This window comes from Ictalurus furcatus, chromosome 15 (genome assembly GCF_023375685.1).
Source record: "Ictalurus furcatus strain D&B chromosome 15, Billie_1.0, whole genome shotgun sequence".
Taxonomy (NCBI): domain Eukaryota; kingdom Metazoa; phylum Chordata; class Actinopteri; order Siluriformes; family Ictaluridae; genus Ictalurus; species Ictalurus furcatus.
Genome location: NC_071269.1, coordinates 10895575 through 10919048, shown reverse-complemented (window position 1 = coordinate 10919048; position 23474 = coordinate 10895575). Strand labels below are relative to the sequence as shown.

At 39.8% G+C, this 23474-nt stretch overlaps 1 protein-coding gene across 3 annotated transcripts in view; it reads right to left on the bottom strand.

Moving 5' to 3' along the window:
* Positions 1–991: 991 nt before the first annotated feature.
* The window catches only part of eif4ba (eukaryotic translation initiation factor 4Ba), a 25093-nt gene continuing 2610 nt past the window's right edge, over positions 992–23474 (bottom strand). Inside the window, exons 2-15 of one of the 3 annotated variants that reach the window (XM_053643260.1) lie at positions 19236–19376; positions 17600–17805; positions 14475–14591; positions 14143–14197; positions 13782–13922; positions 12148–12276; positions 11505–11669; positions 10901–11141; positions 9047–9135; positions 8711–8933; positions 8385–8428; positions 4469–4556; positions 3934–4006; positions 992–1937 (exon numbers count right to left, since the gene is read on the bottom strand). In XM_053643260.1, coding sequence (XP_053499235.1) covers positions 1857–1937; positions 3934–4006; positions 4469–4556; positions 8385–8428; positions 8711–8933; positions 9047–9135; positions 10901–11141; positions 11505–11669; positions 12148–12276; positions 13782–13922; positions 14143–14197; positions 14475–14591; positions 17600–17805; positions 19236–19376 — 1793 coding nt within the window. In that variant the 3' untranslated portion in view covers positions 992–1856. The remainder of the gene's footprint in view (positions 1938–3933; positions 4007–4468; positions 4557–8384; positions 8429–8710; positions 8934–9046; positions 9136–10900; positions 11142–11504; positions 11670–12147; positions 12277–13781; positions 13923–14142; positions 14198–14474; positions 14592–17599; positions 17806–19235; positions 19377–23474) is intronic. The other 2 variants (XM_053643261.1, XM_053643262.1) reach the window with 2 other exon arrangements.

Here is a 23474-nt window from a genome sequence, read left to right as displayed (position 1 = left end):
AAAGATGATGCACAAGAAAGCCCGCAAACAGTTTGCTGAAGACAAGCAGACTAAGAACATGGATTACTGGAACCATGTCCTGTGGTCTGATGAGACCGAGATAAACTTATTTGGTTCAGATGGTGTCAAGCGTGTGTGGCGGCAACCAGGTGAGGAGTACAAAGACAAGCATGGTGGTGGGAGTGTCATGGTCTGGGGCTGCATGAGTGCTGATGGCACTGGGGAACTACAGTTCATTGAGGGAACCATGAATGCCAACATGTACTGTGACATACTGAAGCAGAGCATGATCAGTATGCAGTATTCCAGCATAACAACCCCAAACACACCTCCAAGACAAGCACTGCCTTTCTAAAGAAGCTGACGGTAAAGGTGATGGACTGACCAAGCATGTCTCCAGACCTAAACCCTACTGAGCATCTGTGGGGCATCCTCAAACGGAAGGTGGAGGAGCACAAGGTCACTAACATCCACCAGCTCCGCGATGTCATCATTGAGGAGTGGAAGAGGACTCCAGTGGCAACCTGTGAAGCTCTGGTGAACTCCATGCCCAAGAGGGTTAAGGCAATGCTGGAAAATAATGGTGGCCACACAAAATATTGACACTTTGGGCCCAATCTGGACATTTTCACTTAGGGGTGTACTCAATTTTGTTGCCAGCGGTTTAGACATTAATGGCTGTTTTGAGTTATTTTGAGGGGACAGCAAGTTTACACTGTTATACAAGCTGTACACTCACTACTTTACATTGTAGCAAAGTGTCATTTCTTCAGTGTTGTCACATGAAAAGATATAATCAAATATTTACAAAAATGTGAGAGGTGTACTCACTTTTGTGAGATACTGTATATATTCATATATACACACACACATACACACACATACATACACACACACACAAATCAATTTAATGTAAGCATATTCCAGAATATTCGTATAAAGTTTTGACAGCAGGAATGTAAAGTATTAAACTACACACTGCACAGTGGTGTCCATTTTATTAAACCCTTTATTCAGAATGCACACAAACTGCACTGGTTGATTCAAAAAGCAACTTGTCACCAATGTTTAAAAGGACTTGATTAAGGGGTAAAATTTTGTAAATGACTAATAAGCTTTTAATCCTTTTACATAGAAAATATTTGTTCTGAGGGCACAGCCGGCCACAGAGGTAGCTCAATAAACTTGTCCATGAGAATGGGTCCGCAGGGTAAAATAACCTTAGTCAAACTTTTTTGGGGTGCTGGGAGGTGATGCAATGATGGAAGTTGCTAAACTGATATGTGGTATGGAAATGGATCACTCTCTACCTCCCAGTTAGTAGGTCATCTTCAATATAGGTCCCATATAATATGCTTTAAGACATGATTTTTCAAGATAAAAAGCTGCTGAACAGATCATGCAGATCCCAATGTCTCTAAGAAGCACAGCTTTTAGCTGTCTCATCAGTAAGAGGGGAAAAAAAAGCGTAAACCCTGAAAAGCAACAAGACACTCACCTTTGGTATGAACCTACCTTGTGTCATGCCACGCTCTTATAAACTAGTGCTAGAAACATGTGTGATGTATACTGCAACAATGGGATCCCATTCTCTCTTTTTAAACCTCACCTCTTTTTTTTAATTAGTTATAATTATATCTTAGCCAACTTCCCATATACCCTCTTATTTTAAAATGAGTCTGGTATTTTTCTCACTAGCATCTGCTCAGTCCTGAAGAAGGTGGTTATAAGAGATTTTACTGATTTCTCCAGGTTTTGCTTCAAGGGAGCAGGGCTGGGTCCTTCACTGCTGCATGGACAAAGCTGGAGGATTAATTCATATTTCATTTGTGTCCGATTTTCCTGCAGCAAATCTCTCATTCTCCATTTTCCTCAGCGTCGTCTCCCTGCTCGCCATCCATTAGTAAGGCTGCGTATTTACTGGCTGAGCTGAATTTCTGTCAAACAGAGAGAGAAGATAAGATGTAACCAAACACTGATAAAAGTTAGATAATATTAAAGTCTTCTGAGTGCAGATATGAGAATATCAAAAAAGGACCGACAGCTTAAGGTCTGAACTGTCTGAAGGAAAAGAAGAAATAAAAGCCGCTGCAAAACTTAAAGAAGAGGTATGTTAATGCAGACATTTGGAGCTTAATTTGTACTTCAATTACATTTTACATACCCATGAGTACTTACTCAGTAATATGACTTTGTAAACACACATCGTGACAGATCCCTATACAATATGGGCTTGATATTATGTGAAATGGGCAAATAGGGCTATATATCAAGCCTCAATAAAGCTTAAACACACCAGGAAAATGCAAGAAAACAAAGTAAAACTACTAAGAGAGCTGGAGTGTAATGCCTAAACCTGACTTAGTTTTTCAGTTCTCTATACTGCGTCCATTTTTGCCTATCCAATCAACCTTTTCAGTCCTAATAATGTATGGAATTCTTGCCATCAGTCGTGCACCTGATCCACATTAATCTTAATATGCCTAGCTAAATTATGACACGATCGAGGGTGTAGTGGTAAGTTCTATGGATTTGCTTGGATATTTCAGTCCTCCAAAGCTTCCTCTCATCTCATATGGCTTGGTGAGTGTATTATTACAACTTTTCAAATACGACTGGATGGTTCTAGGCAATTCACTGCAACAAACACTCTTCTGCATGTTGGGGCAGAATTTATTGTCACAGTGGACTTTATTGAGTGCTTTAAGGAGGGATTTGTGCCGCTCACCTATGCCCATTCTACACCATACTCCACTCAACAGCATGAATCCATGGACCCAACTGGTCTTGAGTCAACAAACTGGTGGTGGTGGTGGGGGGTGAATGTTGTGGGGAATGATTTCTTGCCCCAAATTGAAACCTTTACTACTGCTCAGCATTGCTTAAATGCCACAGCATCCATCCATCCATCTGTCTATCTATCTATCTGATTACTGTTGCTCACCACGTGCGTCCCTTTATGACCACAATTTACTCAACTTATAATGGCTACTTCCAGCATGATAAGTCCCCATGTAACAAAGCACCATTTAACAATCTCAAACTGGTTCCATGTACATGATGACTTCTGCATACTTCAGTGGTCTTCCCAGTGACCAGATCTGACTCTAATAGAGCACTTTTGGGATGTGGTAGAACGGCAGATTCAGAGCATGAATATGCAGCAAAACAAATCTGCAGCAATTAGGTGATGTCATCATGTCAACATGGACCAGAATCTCAAAGGAATGTGTCCAAAACCTTTGGGAATTCATGCCACAAATAATTTAGGCTGTTCTGAGAGCAAAGAGTGGCCCTACACAGTATTAGTATGGTTTTACTAATAGTGGCCTGTAGGTATAATCATGTGTGAATTGATAAACACATGTTGTATGTTGTTGTGGAATGGAAAAATGTGAGCCCAACTATGAACTAAAATTAGCAGCTCCTAACCGACTGATGACATGAAGTAGTAGATTCAGAATTTAAGTTCATTAGTTTTAATAATGTTCAAGGGAACGCCTCTTTTTTGCTCTGAAACATAACCACACAAATATGAATTAGTGATGTTTGCGCCTAATCTCATACCTAAAGCAAAACCTTGAACTTTGTTTTTTCCCCAAGAATTTGTCACAAAAGCAAATAATTTGGGGCCTGGCAGCAAGTTAACTTAATTAAATTAAACTAATTAGGTTTAATTTGTATGATTAACATTTTCAATATTGCCAAAAAAAAGGTGAAAATATTGATTTTTGACACAACACACTTAATTATAGCCACCTCTTCACCACTTCTTATTGAATTAACATGATAAACACAAATTAATCACACAGCAGCTATCCATTTCAGAATATTTGGACAAAGACACAGGCACAGCCAGAGGCAAAAAAGTATACAAGGTCAAGGGACAGGTCGTCACACCCAGAGAAAGTGCCTTAGAGCTCTGTCACTCACAGGACTGGGAGATTCCTCATATTTCTTTGGCCCTGGTGCTGGTCTGAGATCTCGCTCTCTTCTGATGTCCTTTCTACAAGCAACGTAGAACAGACTGAAACAGCAGTCTCTGGCATGCATGTAAAGGCACACTTAGTCTGGTAGATAAAAACTTGCAACTCTTTTTTTTAATTTTTTTTTATTTAATTTTTTTTTTAAGGGTTTTACTTGACATACTGAAGAGTGGATGGTTCAGTGTATGTGAGGGATGAACCATTTTGGATGGTTCCTCAGAGATTATTCTTATTTATTTATTTATTTATTTATTTATTTATTATTTTCTTAAAAAAGTTAAATAAATTACAGCTTAGATGCAGTACATGATGCAGAACAATTAGATAATGCTGGCAATATGGATATAACATTACAAGGCATAGAAGTGTAAAAAGCACAAGCGAACAGTTTTGTAAGTATTCATTTGAGATGTAAGGGTAGCTGCAAATGGACTCTAGTATTACTTGTCTCACGGCCAAAATTCTACTCAGTAGAGGCTAACCTGTCTGTTTCCTTGCGCCGGTCTCTCCCTGCTGCCAGAGCTGTAGCCCCCCCCCGGCCCCGCCGTGGACCATCTCCCCTGTTCTCATCTGTAAGGAGAGTTTGCATGTATAGACATGTGCAGTTAGACAGTTAAAGCTGTTACCCATTTGAGGGCTGCACTAATGTCTTAACACTAATATTATACTGCTACTGCTGGAATGCAACTATACATAGGTATAGCAGGTATTGTACAGCCAAGTGCAATTTCTCTTCAACATGTGGTAACGTCTCAGTGTTCTCTACATAATGTAATACATATCTACACTGTCCGGTCAAATCTATAGATCCCATACATATTGTAAAAGCAGGAAACATTCTCATTTTTAATATCTTGTGTTTCAGTATCTCACTATGGGACATACCCCCTCATTCTGCCCCCAGAAGAAATATTCCATTAGTCCAGCTGAGATTGGCCTGCAGTCGTGATACGTGCAACACAGTGCAGAGAAAGATCATATATTCAGTTGAAAACATCTTGCTTTCAAAAGCCTCTCTCAACTAACAAACACAACAGACATGTTTGGCTGAACTGATCACAGGGTAAGCTGCCCACTTGTCACCACATGCTGCCTACCTTGGCACCACATCATCTTAGAGAATAGACTCTGCTTTCACCTGTCTCCAAGAAGTAGTATTAGGGTGTTTTCACACCTAGTTCGTTTGGGCCCTCCAAACACTCTCGGAGCGGTTCAGCATGGATATGTGAATAAACCAAGTGATCTCCGACCCCCCTAAAAGGACCCAAAAGCGAATCTACAGAGGTGGTCTGAGTGGGTACGTTTGTGGTTCAATTTCTTTGTGATATGTGAAAGCAATGAGGTCCAAGTCCGCTTTGCGTTTCATTTTGACATATGTACCTGGAGGCTTGCCGTACCTGCAGCCATGTTCCGTCACTGCTGAAAACACCACAAAACTTTTCAGCATGTCAGGTCGTGGGGTTGTGTGGGGGAGAGCTGTGTACTTCTTGAAATTTGGAAAGAGGATTGCATTAAACGTCAATTATCCTCAACACTTAAGAAGATAAAAGTGTTTCTTTTGTTTTCTCAAAAAAAAATTAAGAAAAGAGGCTATAACAGAACAGCGCTACAATGCTGGGTAAAAGTAAAAAAAAACAAACACAACATGCTCGGGTCACATGTCACAAAGTACATGACCCCATGAAGAGGAGGAAAGATGCATAAAGTCAGTTAGAGCCCCAGCTGAATCTCATAAGCACATACCAGTGCTCCCCTTCAATAAAAATGTTTCCTGGTCTGCATTCATGCCAGAGTCTGCAACCAAACTTGCAAAGTGCCTATTAAAATAGAAATGTTTCAATAAAACAAGTGCAGAGTTCACGTGCACATCCTAACACCCCCCCCAAATAACACTACAAGATGCAGCCCAGAGCAGTACTGCTGAAATGCTCACTAACATTGAAAATTCACTGTTGCACACGTGTGCAACAATAATATGGGCTTTCAGCACGGTAACCAAGGGTTTTGCAAAAATAATTTCTCTAAAAAAACAAATGAGCAATATTTCCTGAGGAGAGCCAACGTGGCTTTTACTCAAGGTTGTTTGGTCCCAGAGAAAGAATGGAGTCTACAACTGATATTAGATCTGTGCACACTGAACAGATATTTAAGAAAGTCCAGGATATTGATACTCGTAGCTTTGACATGGGTTGTGTATCATGTCAATCTATATCTACAAAGAAACATACTTTCATATCTCTATCTTTTCCACAAATATTTCCCACAAATACGTGTCTCCCTTCTCCTCCAAAGAAATAGAGGGATTGATGGTTGACAGGACAGCAGGAGTGTGTGTGATCAGCCGTTTACTGATCACAATATGCCATAGTGAAATACTGAAATGCTCTTGAAAGAGAACTTCCGGTTATGAATGTAACTCCAGTTCACTTATAGCATGAGTGAGATTTTGATTGCTTCCAAGAGACAGTTTGAGGGAGAATGTCCCATAATGAGATACCCAACTCCTGCTACCAGAGAATAAACCAATAAAAGTAGACAATAAAGCTGATTCCAATATTCCACAATATTACCTGCCATTGTATTACTAAACAGCTAACATTAGAACGCATCATAATTTTCTGAAGTTATTAAGAGAAAAATAATAGATTATGATTTATTTCTTATAGAAAGAAGTCATCTTTGGTCATAACACCAGAACGAATTATTAACGTATTCACAAAGTCAAACCAACTATTTATGTATTTCAAAAAAACAACAACTATAATTTCTATCCAGATCACTGTCAAAAAGAAGCTGTGGTAAAGAGTATTTGGGAAATAGACTCGAAGGAAAACAATAACTGCTGGAATAACTCTCTCTTAATATTTGCAAATATAGCCAAGAAGGAGGTTTAAAGGCTGATCTATACATGCTGTTAACTGCACTTATGCAAGATGGCGGCCACCGTGTCCTGTGGTCATTTGGTGCATCGTCTCTGCACGTCCTCAGAAGTTAACGCGGCACATCCTTATGGTGCAATATCAACATATACAGTGCAGGCAGTATCGCACCACGAGACACTGTCCACAACTGAACACAAACTAACACCGCGTCTCATATCACGTATTTATGTAATATTCTAGACTGCTACTGATTATTAACGCTAACTGTTTTTCTTATTACAGTTAGTAATAGTAACGTTAAAAACCTCTTAAACCTACCAAAATGTCTGTTTTGCTGTTTTGAGTACCAACCTTGTGCATTTTCTAGATAAGTAAATATTTTTGAATGTACGGTCAGGGTTTTTGATTTGATCACACCAACGACAGAAAGTTTTAAAGAGAGTTTAACATCGCAGTACATGAAATTGCCAAAACACGAAAGTTAAACTTGGAAAGCAGATGGACAGAGATGTTTTGGCTCTGCTATACCATTGAATGGACGTCAGTTTTTTTCCTCCAGATGTACATAAGAGATGCAAGCAAGTATGTGAACAAACAATGCCTCTCGCGTTGCAGCTGGACGTGTGGACGTACACATAGTAAGTATAGGTAAAGGTAAGTATATTTGCACAATGAAAAACAATGTAGTGAGTGAGTGGGACAAACAATGGTGATCAAAAATGTTTGATTTTGTACAGTGGTGATGCTCTCTCAAGTCATTTAACCAGCAGCTGTGATGTTAACCAGAGAGATTAACTAGAGAGCTGTATCAAATGCAGGATAGTCTGTAACATCTGCTCCCAAAGTCACTAGATTGTCTAGACTCTTCTTCTTTTTTTTTTTTAAATAAAGTTTTTAAAGGGTCAAAAATACTGCAAAATATAAGGAGAATCTGTATCGATGCATAAAGCTACTCATGTAATCATCTCTCTAATTAATCTTTCAGGATTGGAGTGGAAGACAGAACTCAGTACATATGTGTGTGTGCAATGCAAGTAAAGATAGCCTTTCTTTTTTGTAGTTTTTAACTGGAAAAAAATAACAATCAAGGAGTTTGATAAAGCATTTATGCAATGCATAATCAATGAATAAGCAACGGGGTTCATTATATGGCCAAACGTTTGTTGACACCTGACCATCACACCAATATGTGCACATCCCATTCCAGATGTAATCCCACTTTGCTGTTATAATAGCTTCCAATATCCGGGAAATCTTTCCGCTAGTCTTTGGCTAGTGTCTGTGGGAATTTGGGCTCATTCAGCCACAAGAGCATCAGTAAGGTCTGGCATTGATGTCAGGCAAGAAAGTCTTGGATGCAGTCAGAGTGCCAGAGGCTGCTGGAAGAGGTTTGCTGGAAGGTCCACATACAGTGTGGGTGTGATGGTAAGGTGTTATGGCCATTTAATGTACTTCATCCACAACTGTGCTCTTTCATGGTTGATTCAACTATTTCTCTCACAATTCTTGATCTTACCTTTGACTTTCTGGGGAACTCTCTCGTCAGCTGAGCTTGTAGAACTGAAATCAGACAGGATAAAATAGACTGCAGTCAAACTCAGTTTTGACAAGAAGCATTAGAAATACAAGCTTTCAAAAGTATCATAATGAAATATGCCTCCAAAAGTAAAAGGCATGAATCCACCCCCCCTCTTTTTTTAAAGAGCTGTCCAATGGCTGCAGCATGTTAATAAACTTATCACTTCAAATGAGAGCTGGGTCACGGAATGTTTCAGACCTTTTCTCTGGAAAAGAAACGGGCAGTATATTTCAGGCATGCGTGTTGAGTGCTTGGACTCTGACCTTTTGAGAGGACCAGGTTTCACCTCATTTTCTGTAGAGCCACTGCTCATGGCACTTCTCTTTGCCCAGGCATTCTCTTTAGGGGGTGGGGCTGGGACCACCTTCAGAGGAAGCCCATCCTGCTTGGACAATGAGGCTTGGCTTCCTGGAGAGGGTGGCTCATCGTCACGCCCACCGAAAACCTCGTTCTCCAAAGAGCGCTCGCTTTCTCGGCGCCTTGAGCCTGCGATAGGAGGAGTGAGTTTCCTTTCAAATAATAATAATAATAATAATAATAATAATAATAATAATAATAATGTATGATTAGATCAATTATGATAATGAACCAAGATGCACCTCTGGTAGTGGTGCTTCCTGGTTGTGATGACTCGCTTCCTGTTCGTGAGCGCTCTGTTGCTTGGTCCTCACTTCGCCAACTGGGATGTCTATGTAGAAAAGAAAAGAGGACGGAATAAAACTTTTTCCCTTAGTTAATTACTTTCCTTCCAAAGAGCCGCCAGTTTAACTTTAATTTCAAAATATGATAATTATTAAGGATTCGCCGAGTTCTGAGTAGTACAGCTAATTTCATTTAAGACAATTAAACTATTAAGTCTACAGAAGTAATTTTTTGAGGAGAGACTTGGTACAATACTTGCTTTTTGTTGGTACAAAAAGCAATTACTTCTTGTCTGTTCGGTGTTTTGTCTCTGCAATCAAACAGCGTACTACAATCAATGCTGCCCTTACAATCCTACATTGGAATGAAAATCAATATATTTGTGATCTATTTAATCCTCTCATGTCCATACAGTAGGTGCGGACAAACAGCGGCCATCAGGCAATTCGCATTCTAGACAGCCAGTATTTCTGAGGGTTCACGAGAAGTTTTGATATTTTGTGAGAGAGAGCATTTTGCAGCTCATGAGCTCAGATGAGGGTGTGTCAAGCTCTAACACCGTGAAGCCCACTAACACAATGCTGCTGTCTACTGGACATATTTTGAACTACATTAGTGTGGATGCTTACAGCCCAGTGTTTTTAACTTAATCTTTGTCCAATGCATCTGTAGCATGTATTTGATTGCAACAGACAACAACTGACATGTTCCCCCATACGGAAAAAAGATGAGTCCTTTTGACTCAAAACTCGGTATAGAAGCCCAAGGGCAGAAATCCTTCAGAAACAAAATCACTGACAGTATAGATTATAGAGATTAAGAACTAATCTTGCAAATACAAATTAAAAAACAAACAACTGATAAATGTATAAAAAGCAATATGTTTCACATAAATTTTTTTGGACTTCCCCAAAAAGTGACTTCCATTAAAATGAATTTCAATTAAACAGTCAAAAGTACTTTTATAAGTTACTATACAAGTAAAATTGTATTTATAGTACAGTATTCCCTCAAATTACATAATCATATTTGTTATGGTTTTGGATTTTTTCAAAATGTTTTAGAGAATAAGTAGGCTATTCAAATATTCCTGGTCCAGAAATACTAATTAGTTTCTGCAATCAGTAAAATTTCTATCAGCTCTTAGCATTAGTGGGGGGAGGAAGGAAAAAAAAAAAAGATTTTACTGACCCCAGGCAAACCCAACTGCTGACCCCAGATAGCATCCCCAATATAAACAAGTTTTGCTGTTACAATATTTACAATATTTTTGGAGATTAATTACAAACTGCAAGTTTTAATGTATTTATATAGTCTTAGTTTATTCAATACAACGAAATGGATGGGGAAACTTACAGCATATATACACACACACACAACACTGCATCAAGGTCAACTTTAAAGCAGCAGCAATTTTCCCACCACATATTTCCTAAATTTCCCTCAAAATGAGTACCAGACACCACCTGAAGACTTTCTAAAAGTGTGTCTGCTGAAAACCTCAGCAATAAGGAAACCTCCTTTATAATGGCTGCCCTCATGTTTAAAGTCTGCATTACCTGCTACTGAACTTAGCATTTCTGTACAAAATGAAGTACTTACATATATAATATATAAATATCTCTACTGTAAAACAGGCCAGTTACCATCTCCTCAACACTCATCCAGTCACATTGGGGTCACATTGGCAGTATTGTTACCTGTACATGTTTTTTGTGTGTCACGGAATGATCCTGCCCTATTCTGCCAAATACATTTTTTCCCCAGAACATCTGGTAGATGAAAAGTTTCTGATTGGATGGGTGGTTCACCTCTCTCTGGGCTTGCGTTCGGGTCCTCTCCCCTTGTCCTCCTCCAGCTGTCTCTGCAGCCTCTCCTGCTCTTTCTTCAGTCGCTCCTCCACCTCCCGCTCCTTAGAAGCCGTGTCCACTGGTTTGGCTCCTCCGAAGATAGAAGCGGATCGGCTAGAGGCGGTGGAGGGGGCGCCACTCTGGTCCTCCTCCTTTGGAACGCTGCGTGGCTTCAGGTTCAACTTGGGCCTCTGAGGAGGGCCTGAGCAAATCAAGCCAAATCTTTATTCTCTCTCACCATATACAATAAGACACAATCTTCAAGGGCCATGGACGAACATATCAGACAATACACGGGCTCTGTATGCAGGACTATACAGAGTGCAAATAGTACAGCAAAACTGCAGCTACAGTGGAATGACAAGTGCAGAACAATACAATACAATATGGATAGTGCACACAAGTCAAAACAGAAAGAGGATGAAGCAGACAGACTTGACAAATTTTATGTAAACTACCAGCTGCATGTAAAGAATATAACACATTAACTCTCATAATCCTTCAGTAATTTTACGAGGTGTATAGGAGATATTGATTCAACAAAGGCTCAGATATAAAATCTTACCTCTGTCCTCACGTCTCTCATCCCGTCTCTCATCCCGTCTATCATATCTGTCTTCGCGGTCACCATAGTGATCTCCACTGCCACGGTAGTCGTCCCGGCGGTCGTCATAGTCACGCCGGAAGCCACTGCCGAATGGGCGACGACCTCCACCACGAGAGTCATAACCTAACACATTAAAAAAAAACTCTTTATCCTAAGCTCATAACTGAAGGTATGACATACTACAGCTTATATTATCATAGTGCAGGGTGATAAAACGATATTTGTATTATGAAAGTTTTCCTCTGTATCAATGATAAGCTTAGGGTATTTAAATTCAATATACTTTCATTTCGATTTTCCGGTCTAACATACAATGTAATAGCCAAAGGAGACAGGCTGATCACACAGCACTAGAGCTAGGCTCAAAGCATCCTGATATCTGAAAATAACGAACATGTCACAGGTGAATAATTTTTTTTTTGGTCTCATTTTCTGACAAGATGCTTCACTGGGCTTCATCTTTTACCTGCACCTGCCTAATGATCTACATAAATCAAATATGGACCTTCACTGTGCAACTGAAATCACTCTGTGTCATGTTCTATCATGTTCAAAGTCAATAGTTAAAAGTTGGTAACCAGGAAATGTAGTGATGCTCCACCTCTATCATAGTCTCTGCGGTCCCGGTCATTATAGCGATCCCGGTATCTGTCTCTGCCACTGTCGTAGCGATCGTTGTCCCGGCGCGGACCATCGCGGTACCTGTCTGAGTCGTAGCGATCTCGGGATCCTAAAATTCAGAGATAAAAGATACCTCAAAAAAGGTCATCCAAGGCACACTTCCAATTTAGATTGTTAAAGAGCCTTTATTTAAATTGCTATTTCATAGTAGAAATATTTAAAAAGAGGGAGTAATGGGCTGCAGACCCACGAGTATCGGCAGAAAAACTTTCTTTAGGGTGCAACCCCCACAAACACAAAACTGCCTCAAATGAGCTATCACCTAAAGCAGCTAAATTAGATACACCTGCTCAAATGAAATGACAAACGGAAGCGGCTAGGGTCAGAATGCCAATGCTTGGTGGAGTAAGTCTAGAGCTAGTCTAAAAGGACACCACTAGATGGTGCCACAATGAGAGAAGATAAATAAATATAAACAGAAATATATATACAAAGAGTGGAAAATATTTGACATATACAATACCATGCATTGAAAAAGTGAATGAGTGACTTCAGAGAAAGGGACTAATATCAATTACTTCAATGAGACCAGGAAAGTCTATTGTCTTTATTTAATATCTGTAAAAAGTTTCCCTTCATAATAAGAATTTCAAGCAATCTCCATCTTGTACCTTTTTACCTACTGTTTCTAATACTGTCTGGGTTGCCATTATGTGCTATCTGAAAATGTCTCGCCATGGGGTAGACCACATCCTGTTTACTGATGGCATTTTTGTGTTTCGAGACCCTGTACTTCAAGCACCTCTTAGGTCTACCAATGCAGAAGCAACCACAGCTACACGACAGCTGATAGACTGATAAATCATTGATAAATGACTTGATGTCATAGGCTTGGTCTTAAAATCAATGTATTGGTTTTTTTGCTTTATATTACATCAATGGTTGCAGGAGCTACATATATGCAAGCCTTTTAAGGACTGGCGAAGCCATGTAGTTTTCTTATTACCAGATAGTAGGCTTGCTGCGATAGCCGGTGTTCCCAGTGTTGGGGCCGCACACACCGATTACATCACTTGCCCACAGCGGCACCGCCCCCACCGTTGTTTTGCCTTTTTATAGTAATAAAAATCATTCAGTTCAATTAGAGAACGGACACTACAATTAAAAACTGAACGCGTCTGCTCAATTCAGCATGAGCCAAATGAGTCAGAGTCGCAGCAGGAGTCAGATTTCATTTATCAAGAGTGAGGCGCGATGACTTGCAACACGATGGCGGAAGATTTGGTTTCAAAAGTTCCATGTTTAATATAAGCGAATTTGTCATTGTACTGTTTTGTAGTTGTTGTGTTTTTCATTAAGAATAATAATAATGAACCCACCATTCAAGCAATTGCTGCCCCTCAATTGCTGCTAATTCGAAAGGGAAAGAGAAATGGCATTCGGTTTCGAATTCTGTTTGATTTACAAAATTAACAAAGTTGTTTCCTTCATAATGTCAACAATAGTGACAACAAGAAAAATTACAAATAGTTCTATTTCTAACTATTTGAACTACAGTACAATTGTACACATCTAAAACAGAACTTATTTGCCGAATGAAATAAAACTGCTCACGTTCTCCATAGGCATCGTCTCGGCGTGGCCCTTCGTCCACGTCGCCACTTGGCCTTGCTCTCCAGTCTGAGTCCGTCTTGTCTGGTCCCATGTCACTGCTACGATTACGGTCACGACCTGACATCGAACGATCGTCCCTCTCTGGAAAACAGTGGCCATTTAAGTTACATTTATTTCTTTATAATTAAAACAAGTGGGGTTTTTTTTTTCATAGGGTTATGTCTAATTTTAGGCCTTTAAGAAATCAAACAGAAATGCTAAGATCGACCTGTAAACAATTATGATTACATTAGGAAAATCATTATGAATAAGTCTTCAGTTGAGTAGACATGTAGGCAGCATACAGTTAAATTAAACACACCTTTCTCATTGGACTGGTCTGCAATGTCCACACGGATCCGGCGATTCCCCAAGTTCTACAGAACAAGAAAAGGAGTTCTAGTTGCAGTGTATCTCAAGTCCCAAAGATTACAAAAAGAAAAACACCACCTGAGGGGTCAATTCAAGGACAACACAACTTTCTGTTCTTAATAAACTATAGACTTTGCACAGACAAAGCAGAGAAATTAATACACTTCAATCTGAACTTATATTATATTTAGACCAAACTTTACTGTCCTTGGGCTCAAGATCACCTGTAGTCAAAAAGAATCAAGGAATCATATAGTACAGCACAATAATAAACAGTTTCACCTCCTCGTTGAGGCTGAGTGCACGTAGCAGTGAATCCACATCGTCAAACTCTGCATAGCCAAAGCCCTTCAGTCGCTCTGGGTTACTGGGCTCTCGTGGGAGTCGCACTGCACTGATCTACAGAAACAGAACAGATTAAATAAAGCAGTGTGACAATACTTAAACTTCACTGAAGAGAGAGAATTTGGAAAGCAAATGCATCTGCACAAGTCTCAAATTGTGTTTTATTACAGTGAGCAAATACAACTGAATACATTTTTAGTTAAATCTTGCAATGAAATTGAGTGTGACACACAGAAACTGTAAAAATTTTTACTGTCCACTTTATTTGGCATACCTAACACGCATTTTTGAACATAGAGCTTCAGCACGTCACCATTTGTGCTAAACGTCATCTAACCCTTAATCAGTGGTAACTTTCTGACCACAAAATTATTGCTGGCTGAATATTTGGGGATTGTGGACCGATTCAAAACCCAGCAATGACACCAAGGTGTTAAAAAACTGCAGCAACCTTGTTGTGCCTGTTACACTCATAGCAGTACAACATCTGCCAGACATACCAGTACAATGAGCATTGCTGTGCTGAGAATGGTTCACCACCCAAATAAAATCTGCTTAACTCTATCCACATGGTTCTCCCGTTCTACTCATGGACAAGATAGCATTAACAGGGTCAATAGGTGCATACTTACAAAGTGCATAAAACAGAAGCCAGCAAAGGCATTATTATTATTATTATTATTATTGTTATTAAGTGCCACAGTGTGTACATTTACATGTAATTCAGTATTTTTAATGGCACTGGGGATGGTCACGAATGGGGATAAAACATTGTAGTTGTACAACACTCTAGAACAGTATAATCTGGTCCTGGGCTACCCTGTTCCTGCACATTTTGGTATTTTACTCACCCAAAAAGTCATCAGCTAATAAACAAGGCTATGCTAGGATAAACTGGCTGAGTTAGAGGAGAGAACACACCAAAATGTGCAGGGCAAGGGTACACCAGGACTGAGAAACACTGCTCCAGAACGCAAATAAAGCATGTCTTCTAGGTTTCTACTGTACATATAGGTGTAGTGTACATAATATTAGCAATGTCTACACTATAAACATGCCTACAGGGCACCGTACAGTGTCCTCCACCAATATTGGCACCCTTGGAAATATGAGCAAAGAAGGTTGTGAAAAATTGTCTTTATTGTTTAACCTTTTTATCTTTTGTTCACAAATTTCACAAAAATACTCTGCTCTCATAGAGATCAAACAATTGCAAACAACAGAGGTTTATAAAAAAAATTTTTGTTAAATATAGGTATACAACAATTATTGGCTCCCCAATGAATTAATTTAAGAAAAATATATTTGAATTATATTCCCATTAATATTTTACATTTTTTAGTAGACCTGGGTGACTAGGAACAGGAAATTGTTCAACCATGACTTCCTGGTTCACAGGGGTATAAATCTGAGGTAACACATAGGCCAAATTCCCTTAGTCATTCATAACAATGGGTAAGACCAAGGAATATATCTGTGATGTGCAGCAAAAGATTGTTGAGCTTCACAAAATGGTAAGTGGCTATAAGAAAATAGCACAAGCATTGAAAATGCCCATTTCCACCATCAGGGCAATAATTAAGACGTTCCAGTCCAGTGTGTCTATATTGTCTCAACACACTGAGAAGAGTATGGAGAAGAGGAGTGGCCAAAAAATCTCCAAGGATCACAGCTGGAGAACTGCAGAATTTAATTGTGTCTTGGGTTCAGAAAGTCTCCAAAACTACAATCCGAATTCATCTACATCACCACAAGTTGTTTGGAAGGGTTTCAAGAAAAAAGCCTCTACTCTCATAACCCGGTCCGGGTTTGATTCCTGGGCAGGGAACTAATCCAGCCACTGTGTTGCACTCAGTGCCGGTCCCAAGCCTGGATAAAATGGGAAGGTTGTGTCAGGAAGTACCTGTACCAATACAAATATGTGGACCAATGATCCGGTGTGGCCACCCTTAAAGGTAGCAGCTGAAAGAACAACAGTGGATGAAAATACAAATGACATAAAAAATTCACGTCACTTCAAATGGGAAAATTAACATGGAAATAAAAATAAAATGGATTCCATCTGGCCTTAAGTATTGCCAGGGACACACTAAATGATTTTTTTTTTTTTTTAAATCTGATTTCAAAACCCGTGGGAGACCACAAACCTAAGGAGAGATTCAACCGAGTTTTCACATTATAATCCTCCGAACGCACACACTAGACGATTCGGCCAGACCGCAAGCCCACACACCTGTCGATTGTAGTAACAATTTCAGAGACGAGATCTCACAGAAACTCTGATTCAGAAGAAAAACAAACATGAAGGACGAACGACATCGTCAGCTGGCTCTCCTGGCGTGCATACTATTTCGAAGCGAAAAACAAAAAAGGAGAAACAAAATAGTTACATTTTGCTAAAATTGCTATTTACAAAACATCCTCTACATGATAGCCATTTCTTTGTAATCACACACGAAGTCGTCTCTCCCGTGGCTGCCATGTTTCCATTATAAATGCATGCACCATCCGGTTGGTGAAGCTTGCTCGCTCTCATTTGCTATTGCGGGTATCCCGCCTCCGCCGGCCCAACCAAAAGCTGAAAATATCAAACGTTTAATATGATTTGAGATCGGGGAAGCTCCGACTTGATCCAGAGCAATAAAATAATCGTAATGCCACCACACAATTGAGGATTTTTTGGACAAAAAGTGGGTAACAACAAGCCTCGAATCGGGACACGCCCCCCCCCCCCCCCCCCGATTGTTGGGGAGGGTGCAAATCAAGCTTAAAATCTTCAAGTGCGTGGCCAGTCTTACATAAACCTGTTTCAACATCAGTATACACTACCTTTACGACTGATGCACTGAAAATTGCAGGTCAACTTTTGCTTTGGAAATGTGTATTTTCCAGGTTTTCAATCATGCTGAATTGTTACCTGAAACCTTGCTTTGCATATACATGTTTATTACCTTATTTCAAACGTATATACTGATAATGATACACAGACAGATGCAAGTTGAAATTTTACAGCAAATCAAAGGCGCAAATTTAAGATTAAAACAAAAAGTTAAGCAACTTACATTAAGTCCATGGAAAAAGCTCTTGATAGAGTCTTCGGTCACGTCATAGGGCAGGTTGCCCAGGAAGGCGGTGTAGGGTGGGCAACGAGGCAGGCGCGAGCGGTCGATGTTGGGTTCGCGGGCAGCGCGGGGTGCCGTGGGCAGGATGGAGCGATCAATGGGTGGTGCGCGATACACATCTTCCTCCGTGTGCCAGGAGGTAGTAACTGTCAGCAAGAGAGCCAGGGTTAAACCTTCCCATTTCTAAAACAATCAAAGTCTATGTCTGCACACAATCATCTTGCAATAATTCAAAAGGTACTTAAAGCCACTTTTCCACTGCACGGTACGGCTCAACTCGGCTCACTTTACTTTTCGGAGCTTGCTTTTCCACTGCAGTTTAGTGCCGCCTCAACGTGGGTGCCGTATTCCACTCGCCTTCAAGCAGGAATAATGTTGTATTACTGAAGCCCTGTGCAAATACACGCTCAGGCCGTATTCCAAATGCCTTTCCTGTTCACTGAACACGGACCCTATTAAGGATGTAAATAACGGCGCTCTAGACCATACATAGTGCTCAATATGACTAAGTTAGATTCAGCCACGTCAGAAGTGACTTCGATAAATGCCTGTTAAGTAATTTAAAGATTTAAAAGATTTAAGCAAGATTGTAATTTTATCTATAATGAGAAATGATAATTTTCGATTAATAGAATATTACCATACGCTATGTATTAAATGACACATTTATTCAGGCACAATACAGAATCATTCATTAAGGAGAATTTCCTACTCCCTCAGTATGTGGCTCACATTTATTATCGGCTCAGAACCTTGACCGAGGTGGTACTGAAAAAAGTACCAGGTTTTACCCACAGTGGAAAGGCCCCAAAAAGCGAGCAGAGTCGAATCAAGCCGTAGCGCAAAGTGGAAAAGTGCCATAATAGGGACTCTCACCCTTTAAAATTGCTGCTCTTGCTCCGTTTTTCCCTTTTTCTTCATTGGGAACGTTCTGCACCTGACCTACCTGCTGTTTTTTTTTTTTTTTTTAATAGATAATCTCACATGGATAGCCTAAGGACTTGCACATCCAAGTTTAAGTCTATGAACCAACTTCCTGGTTCATAATCCTACCAGGAAACATGAAATCAACGGTCCGATGCTCATTTATTCGCATGCAAGATCTGTGTCGAGTTAGCCAACATCACGTACGTTCACATCATAACTTCCAGATCAAATCAGAAAAAAACCCAAAGCCGATCGAATGCCTCAACATCTCAAACTAGCACTCATCCACGAGATCAAACTGGAGCATTGGTACGTGAGACAAAATACTTAAAATTATTTCTTGAGACAAATTTGAGATGGTGAAGGCAAAAAAAAACTTGTCTTGTAATATTTTTTTTTAATTGTTGTTTGAATTGTTGAACCTAACTTAATAAAAAAGCAACACAAAACATGATTTAAAAAAAAAAAAAAAGTTAAAGCCGATTTAGTAAACATGGAGTCCAAAAGACCAACTAAGACCATAGAGTAAATTAATTATTAAGCCAGGTGAAACACTGATAAATAAATAAGCAACAAGAAAAAGCTAGGACCAACCAAACCCCATTTCTAAGCATGATACAGGCTGTGGATTTTTTCCTAGTGTGCTCACCGTCTCCCTCCAGGTCATCGGTCTCATCTGCCCAGCTGGTAGGTTTTGTGGGTGTGTAATTTGGTACAGCACTTCCCCCACTGTCCTCTGCTAAGAAATCAGTTAGGGTGAGGGTCTTCCCCTTCTTGCCCTTCTTCTTAGCTGCAAAAAAACCCCCAAACAAACAAAAAAAGACACATTGGGTGTACTTGCATATAAAATACTTCACAACTCCTCAGCAAATTCTCAAATAAAGGTTAGAAGTAGTGATTCCACTATAATGACTATGTGGTAAATATTCTGAAGAGGGCGCAGAACGACGTAATTAAAAGAGATCTAAGACGTGCACAAAGCAGGCCACACCATACACACCTGTGTTCGGCCAACGCAGATACAAGCATTTCTGAGGGTGACATGCAGGGCTGCAATATAAATCTCAATTTGATTGTTGACTAAATTTGCTATGTTGATTTATATGTCATTGTAGTGCACTAGATCACTTTTCACATCCTTCCTGCACGAATACAGAACTTGACCCATGGTAGGTCCTAATTTAGGCACTATGCTTGGGCAGAGCAGCAGCCAGTGAAATTAATATGCAGGCACATCCAAAATGCTTGCCAGTTATATTTTAATCTTGAAGACTTGCATGGAACAGACTGACCTTTCTGGGTTTATCAAAACACTATGAGTTTTTTGTGATGAAAATTTTTTGATAGAATTAAATTGAGAGTAAAGACTATTTTTTTTTTTTTTTTTAAATCTGATAGGATTGAACATGTAAGATGTTATTATTATTGCATCATTAACTATGAAAACCTATTAAACTCCGATATGCAAATGCAAGCAGCCAAATGTTGCCTTCTGTTGTTAAAGTAAAGATATGGGTGCAAATAAGTTTGTCTGGATTTCTTGATGATGGCAAAGATTGAACGCTTCTTTTGTTGTCTAATGACTTTTTGAAGAACTGTTACATGAAACTATTTACCATTCAATATATTGGGAAAAAAAAATTTATGATCTACAAAACAACTTGTGAAATCACCCAAGTTCATTTTGGAGTTACCAAGACATAGAGAGACAATTAATTACACATGGAGTGTAGCTGTGTTTGCTGCTGGCACTAACTAGAGGTGTGCATAGGACAGCAATCCCCCCCCACACACCCCCTCACCCACTCTCGCGCACACTCTCACCCGCTCCCACTCTCGCCCGCGCCCACTCTCGCCCGCGCCCATGCTCTTACACACTCCCGCGCACAAGCTCTTACCTGCTCCCGCTCTTACCTGCTTCCGCACACACACTCTTACCTGCTCCTGCCCACACTCCCGCTCTTACCCACTCCCACCCCTCCTACAGTTATTGTTTCTGTCTATATACCCAAATGCAATATTTAAAACATGGACTCGGACAAGGATAAAACATTTTCTGAAGATGAATGCAAGAAGGTAATTTGTATAAGAATCTGATTTTAGGCCAAAAAACACAATTCTGGGATCTTTTGTTTTGTTAGTGATGCATCGAAAGGAAAATGCTGGGCCGAAAACATACCAAAACAAAAACAATAATAAAAAAGATATTATTCTTCATTCAGTTCTCTTAAAATCACATTTAACAGATGTTTTAAATCCACTTATACAAATAAAGTAAAGTTATAGAAATCTATTATGATATGCAAAACAGCAGTCAAGTAATGAACTAGGCCTCTGAAACTGTAAACAAAAGATGTAGCCTCAAATCAAGAACAAAGTTTTGCAGGGCTACACGAATTTTAACGTAATTGCTATACACATAGCAAATTGGACTGCTTTCTATTGAAGCAAGAGTGGCAGGTTTCTCTTCAAGAACAAAAGTTGCTCATCTTTCTGGCAGGAGAGACGCTTCCTGTTCTCATCAAGAACATGAGGTGCTGCACTGAATAGTCTACCTCTCTGTGCTGGTGCTTGGGGCAGATAATTACCTGGGTGCAATCCGCGAAAGCAATGGAAAGCGTAGCTGCGCGTGCTGTGGATCAGGGCACTTTCCTGTAGAATCTCGTCAAACGTGTCAGAGCATGAGGGAGTTTACCGCCTCATCACGTACGCACCTGTTTCTCTGGCACACTTTTCTGTGTGCTGCACGTCGATCCTTCAGCAGATGCGTTCATCACCTCCAGCTCTGCCTGTATCATTTCCCATGCACATTGCTTTTTCTCCGCGTCAAAGTAACGGTCTTTAAATCGCGGATCTAGTAATGTTTCAATGCAACGATAACCGTCGGCAAGACCGAGAGTGAAATCTGAGCACCGAGCACTGAGGGGCGGGGCGGAGCGGCATACATTGGCTGCTCATATTTTTAGCCGTTTTTTCTCTGTCGGGCAAAAACCATAAAATGCCATTTTCGGCGGCCAAAATTTCGGTGCATCCCTATTATAAAACATAAGTAAAATAGTCTCATATCAATATTCAGCCTTAATCGATATTAGAGACTGGAAGCTTTGATGAATGAATGTTGATGAAGGAAACATGATCCATTTGCAACATTTAAGAAAGCAGCACTAAGACATTTAAGAATAACTTGCCTTCTCCCCCTCCCCCCTTTACTACAAGTTAAGAAAACCTTGAATGAAACATTGTCTGTGTTAAAATATACAACTTAAATCCCCATTATATTTCCCAATCAAATAACACAGCTTCACCCACAACACGATGCCACTGGTGTGATTTGTAAGCACGTGTGAGCATGCTTGGACCATTGTTAATGTGGCGTAGTGTCTTGTTAGGTTTGCTATAGAAAGTGCTGGCCTCTTTTATTTTTTATTTGTTTCTGCATTGCTTAAAACTGCACTGCAAACTTTAGGCTTCACAGGGTTTTTTCTTTTAATAAAAGTCCAGCTTAGCCTACACGATCATTTGTCATCTAATATTTGGAGTACAAAGGTAATATTGGTATCACTAGACAGCTTAAGTTTTTTTTTCTTTGTTCCTGGTTTTCATTATGGAATTAAAAATATGGTAAGCGGTTAAAATGACTGAAAAACCATGGGCTGTTCCAGTATTTTAAGTGCTCCTTCCTAATGATACCTGACCAAGCTCTTCTGTTAATTACTGAACCTTTTATAAGCTGGCTCACGCGTGCTGGAGCAGATGTTTAACACAGAGGCTCCCCAGAACTGGGACTCCGAGAGAGAGGGAGAGAGAGAGAAGCTTGAAGGTGTACAAAAATAAAAGTTCTTTATACAATACTAACTAGGGCTGTGTTAAAAAAAAAAAAAAAATCAATTTTCCAATTTTAATCAATCTTCAATTTAACAAAACGATATGGAGTCGGGAAATCCCCAAATCGATTCTTAATGTGCGTGCTTTACTTGAGAGGATGTGGATATTATCTGTAGTTCACCTCTCATCCTGAACATGTCGCCATCTTTCATGTTTTGAAAATGGTTTTATTTATTAAAGCGTCATGGAACACTAAACTACATTTTCTGAGATTTTAACAGATGTGTTCGTATCGCACATCATAAAAGACAATCTTAACATCTGTTAATTTTAATTGTAGGAGAAAGCTGGTTAATTTTGAGCTTCTGTCCACTATTTTCGTCTTCCTGGTTTAAGATCTTGGTCACAGGAAGTGACATGGCAATGTAATATAGTACTTCGATGACGTGTTAGTGTCAAAACTATGCAACGAGAGCCCGCGTTGAAGGGAAGAGCCTTCCCTCTTTTATTCGTGAAAAGTGCGAGCCTATTAGCTAGCTACCATTCTGACACTGCCTCCAAACAGACGCTGCCTCTGGCTCGAGGAAAACAACATAAAATACTTTGAAAACTGTACATACAATACACAGTGCATCCAGAAAGTATTCACAGCGCTTCACTTTTCCCACATTTTGTTATGTTACAGCCTTATTCCAAAATGGATTAAATTCATTATTTTCCTTAAAATTCTACAAACAATACCCCATAATGACAACATGAAAGAAGTTTGTTTGAAATCTTTGCAAATTTATTAAAAATAAAAAAGAAAAAAAGCACAGGTACATAAGTATTCACAGCCTTTGCTCAATACTTTGTTGAAGCACCTTTGGCACCAATTACAGCCTCAAGTCTTTTTGAGTATGATGCTACAAGCTTGGCACACCTATTTCTGGGCAGTTTCTCCCATTCTTCTTTGCAGGACTTCTCAAGCTCCATCAGGCTGGAGGGGGAGCGTCGGTGCACAGCCATTTTCAGATCTCTCCAGAGATGTTCAATCGTGTTCAAGTCTGGGCTCTGGCTGGGC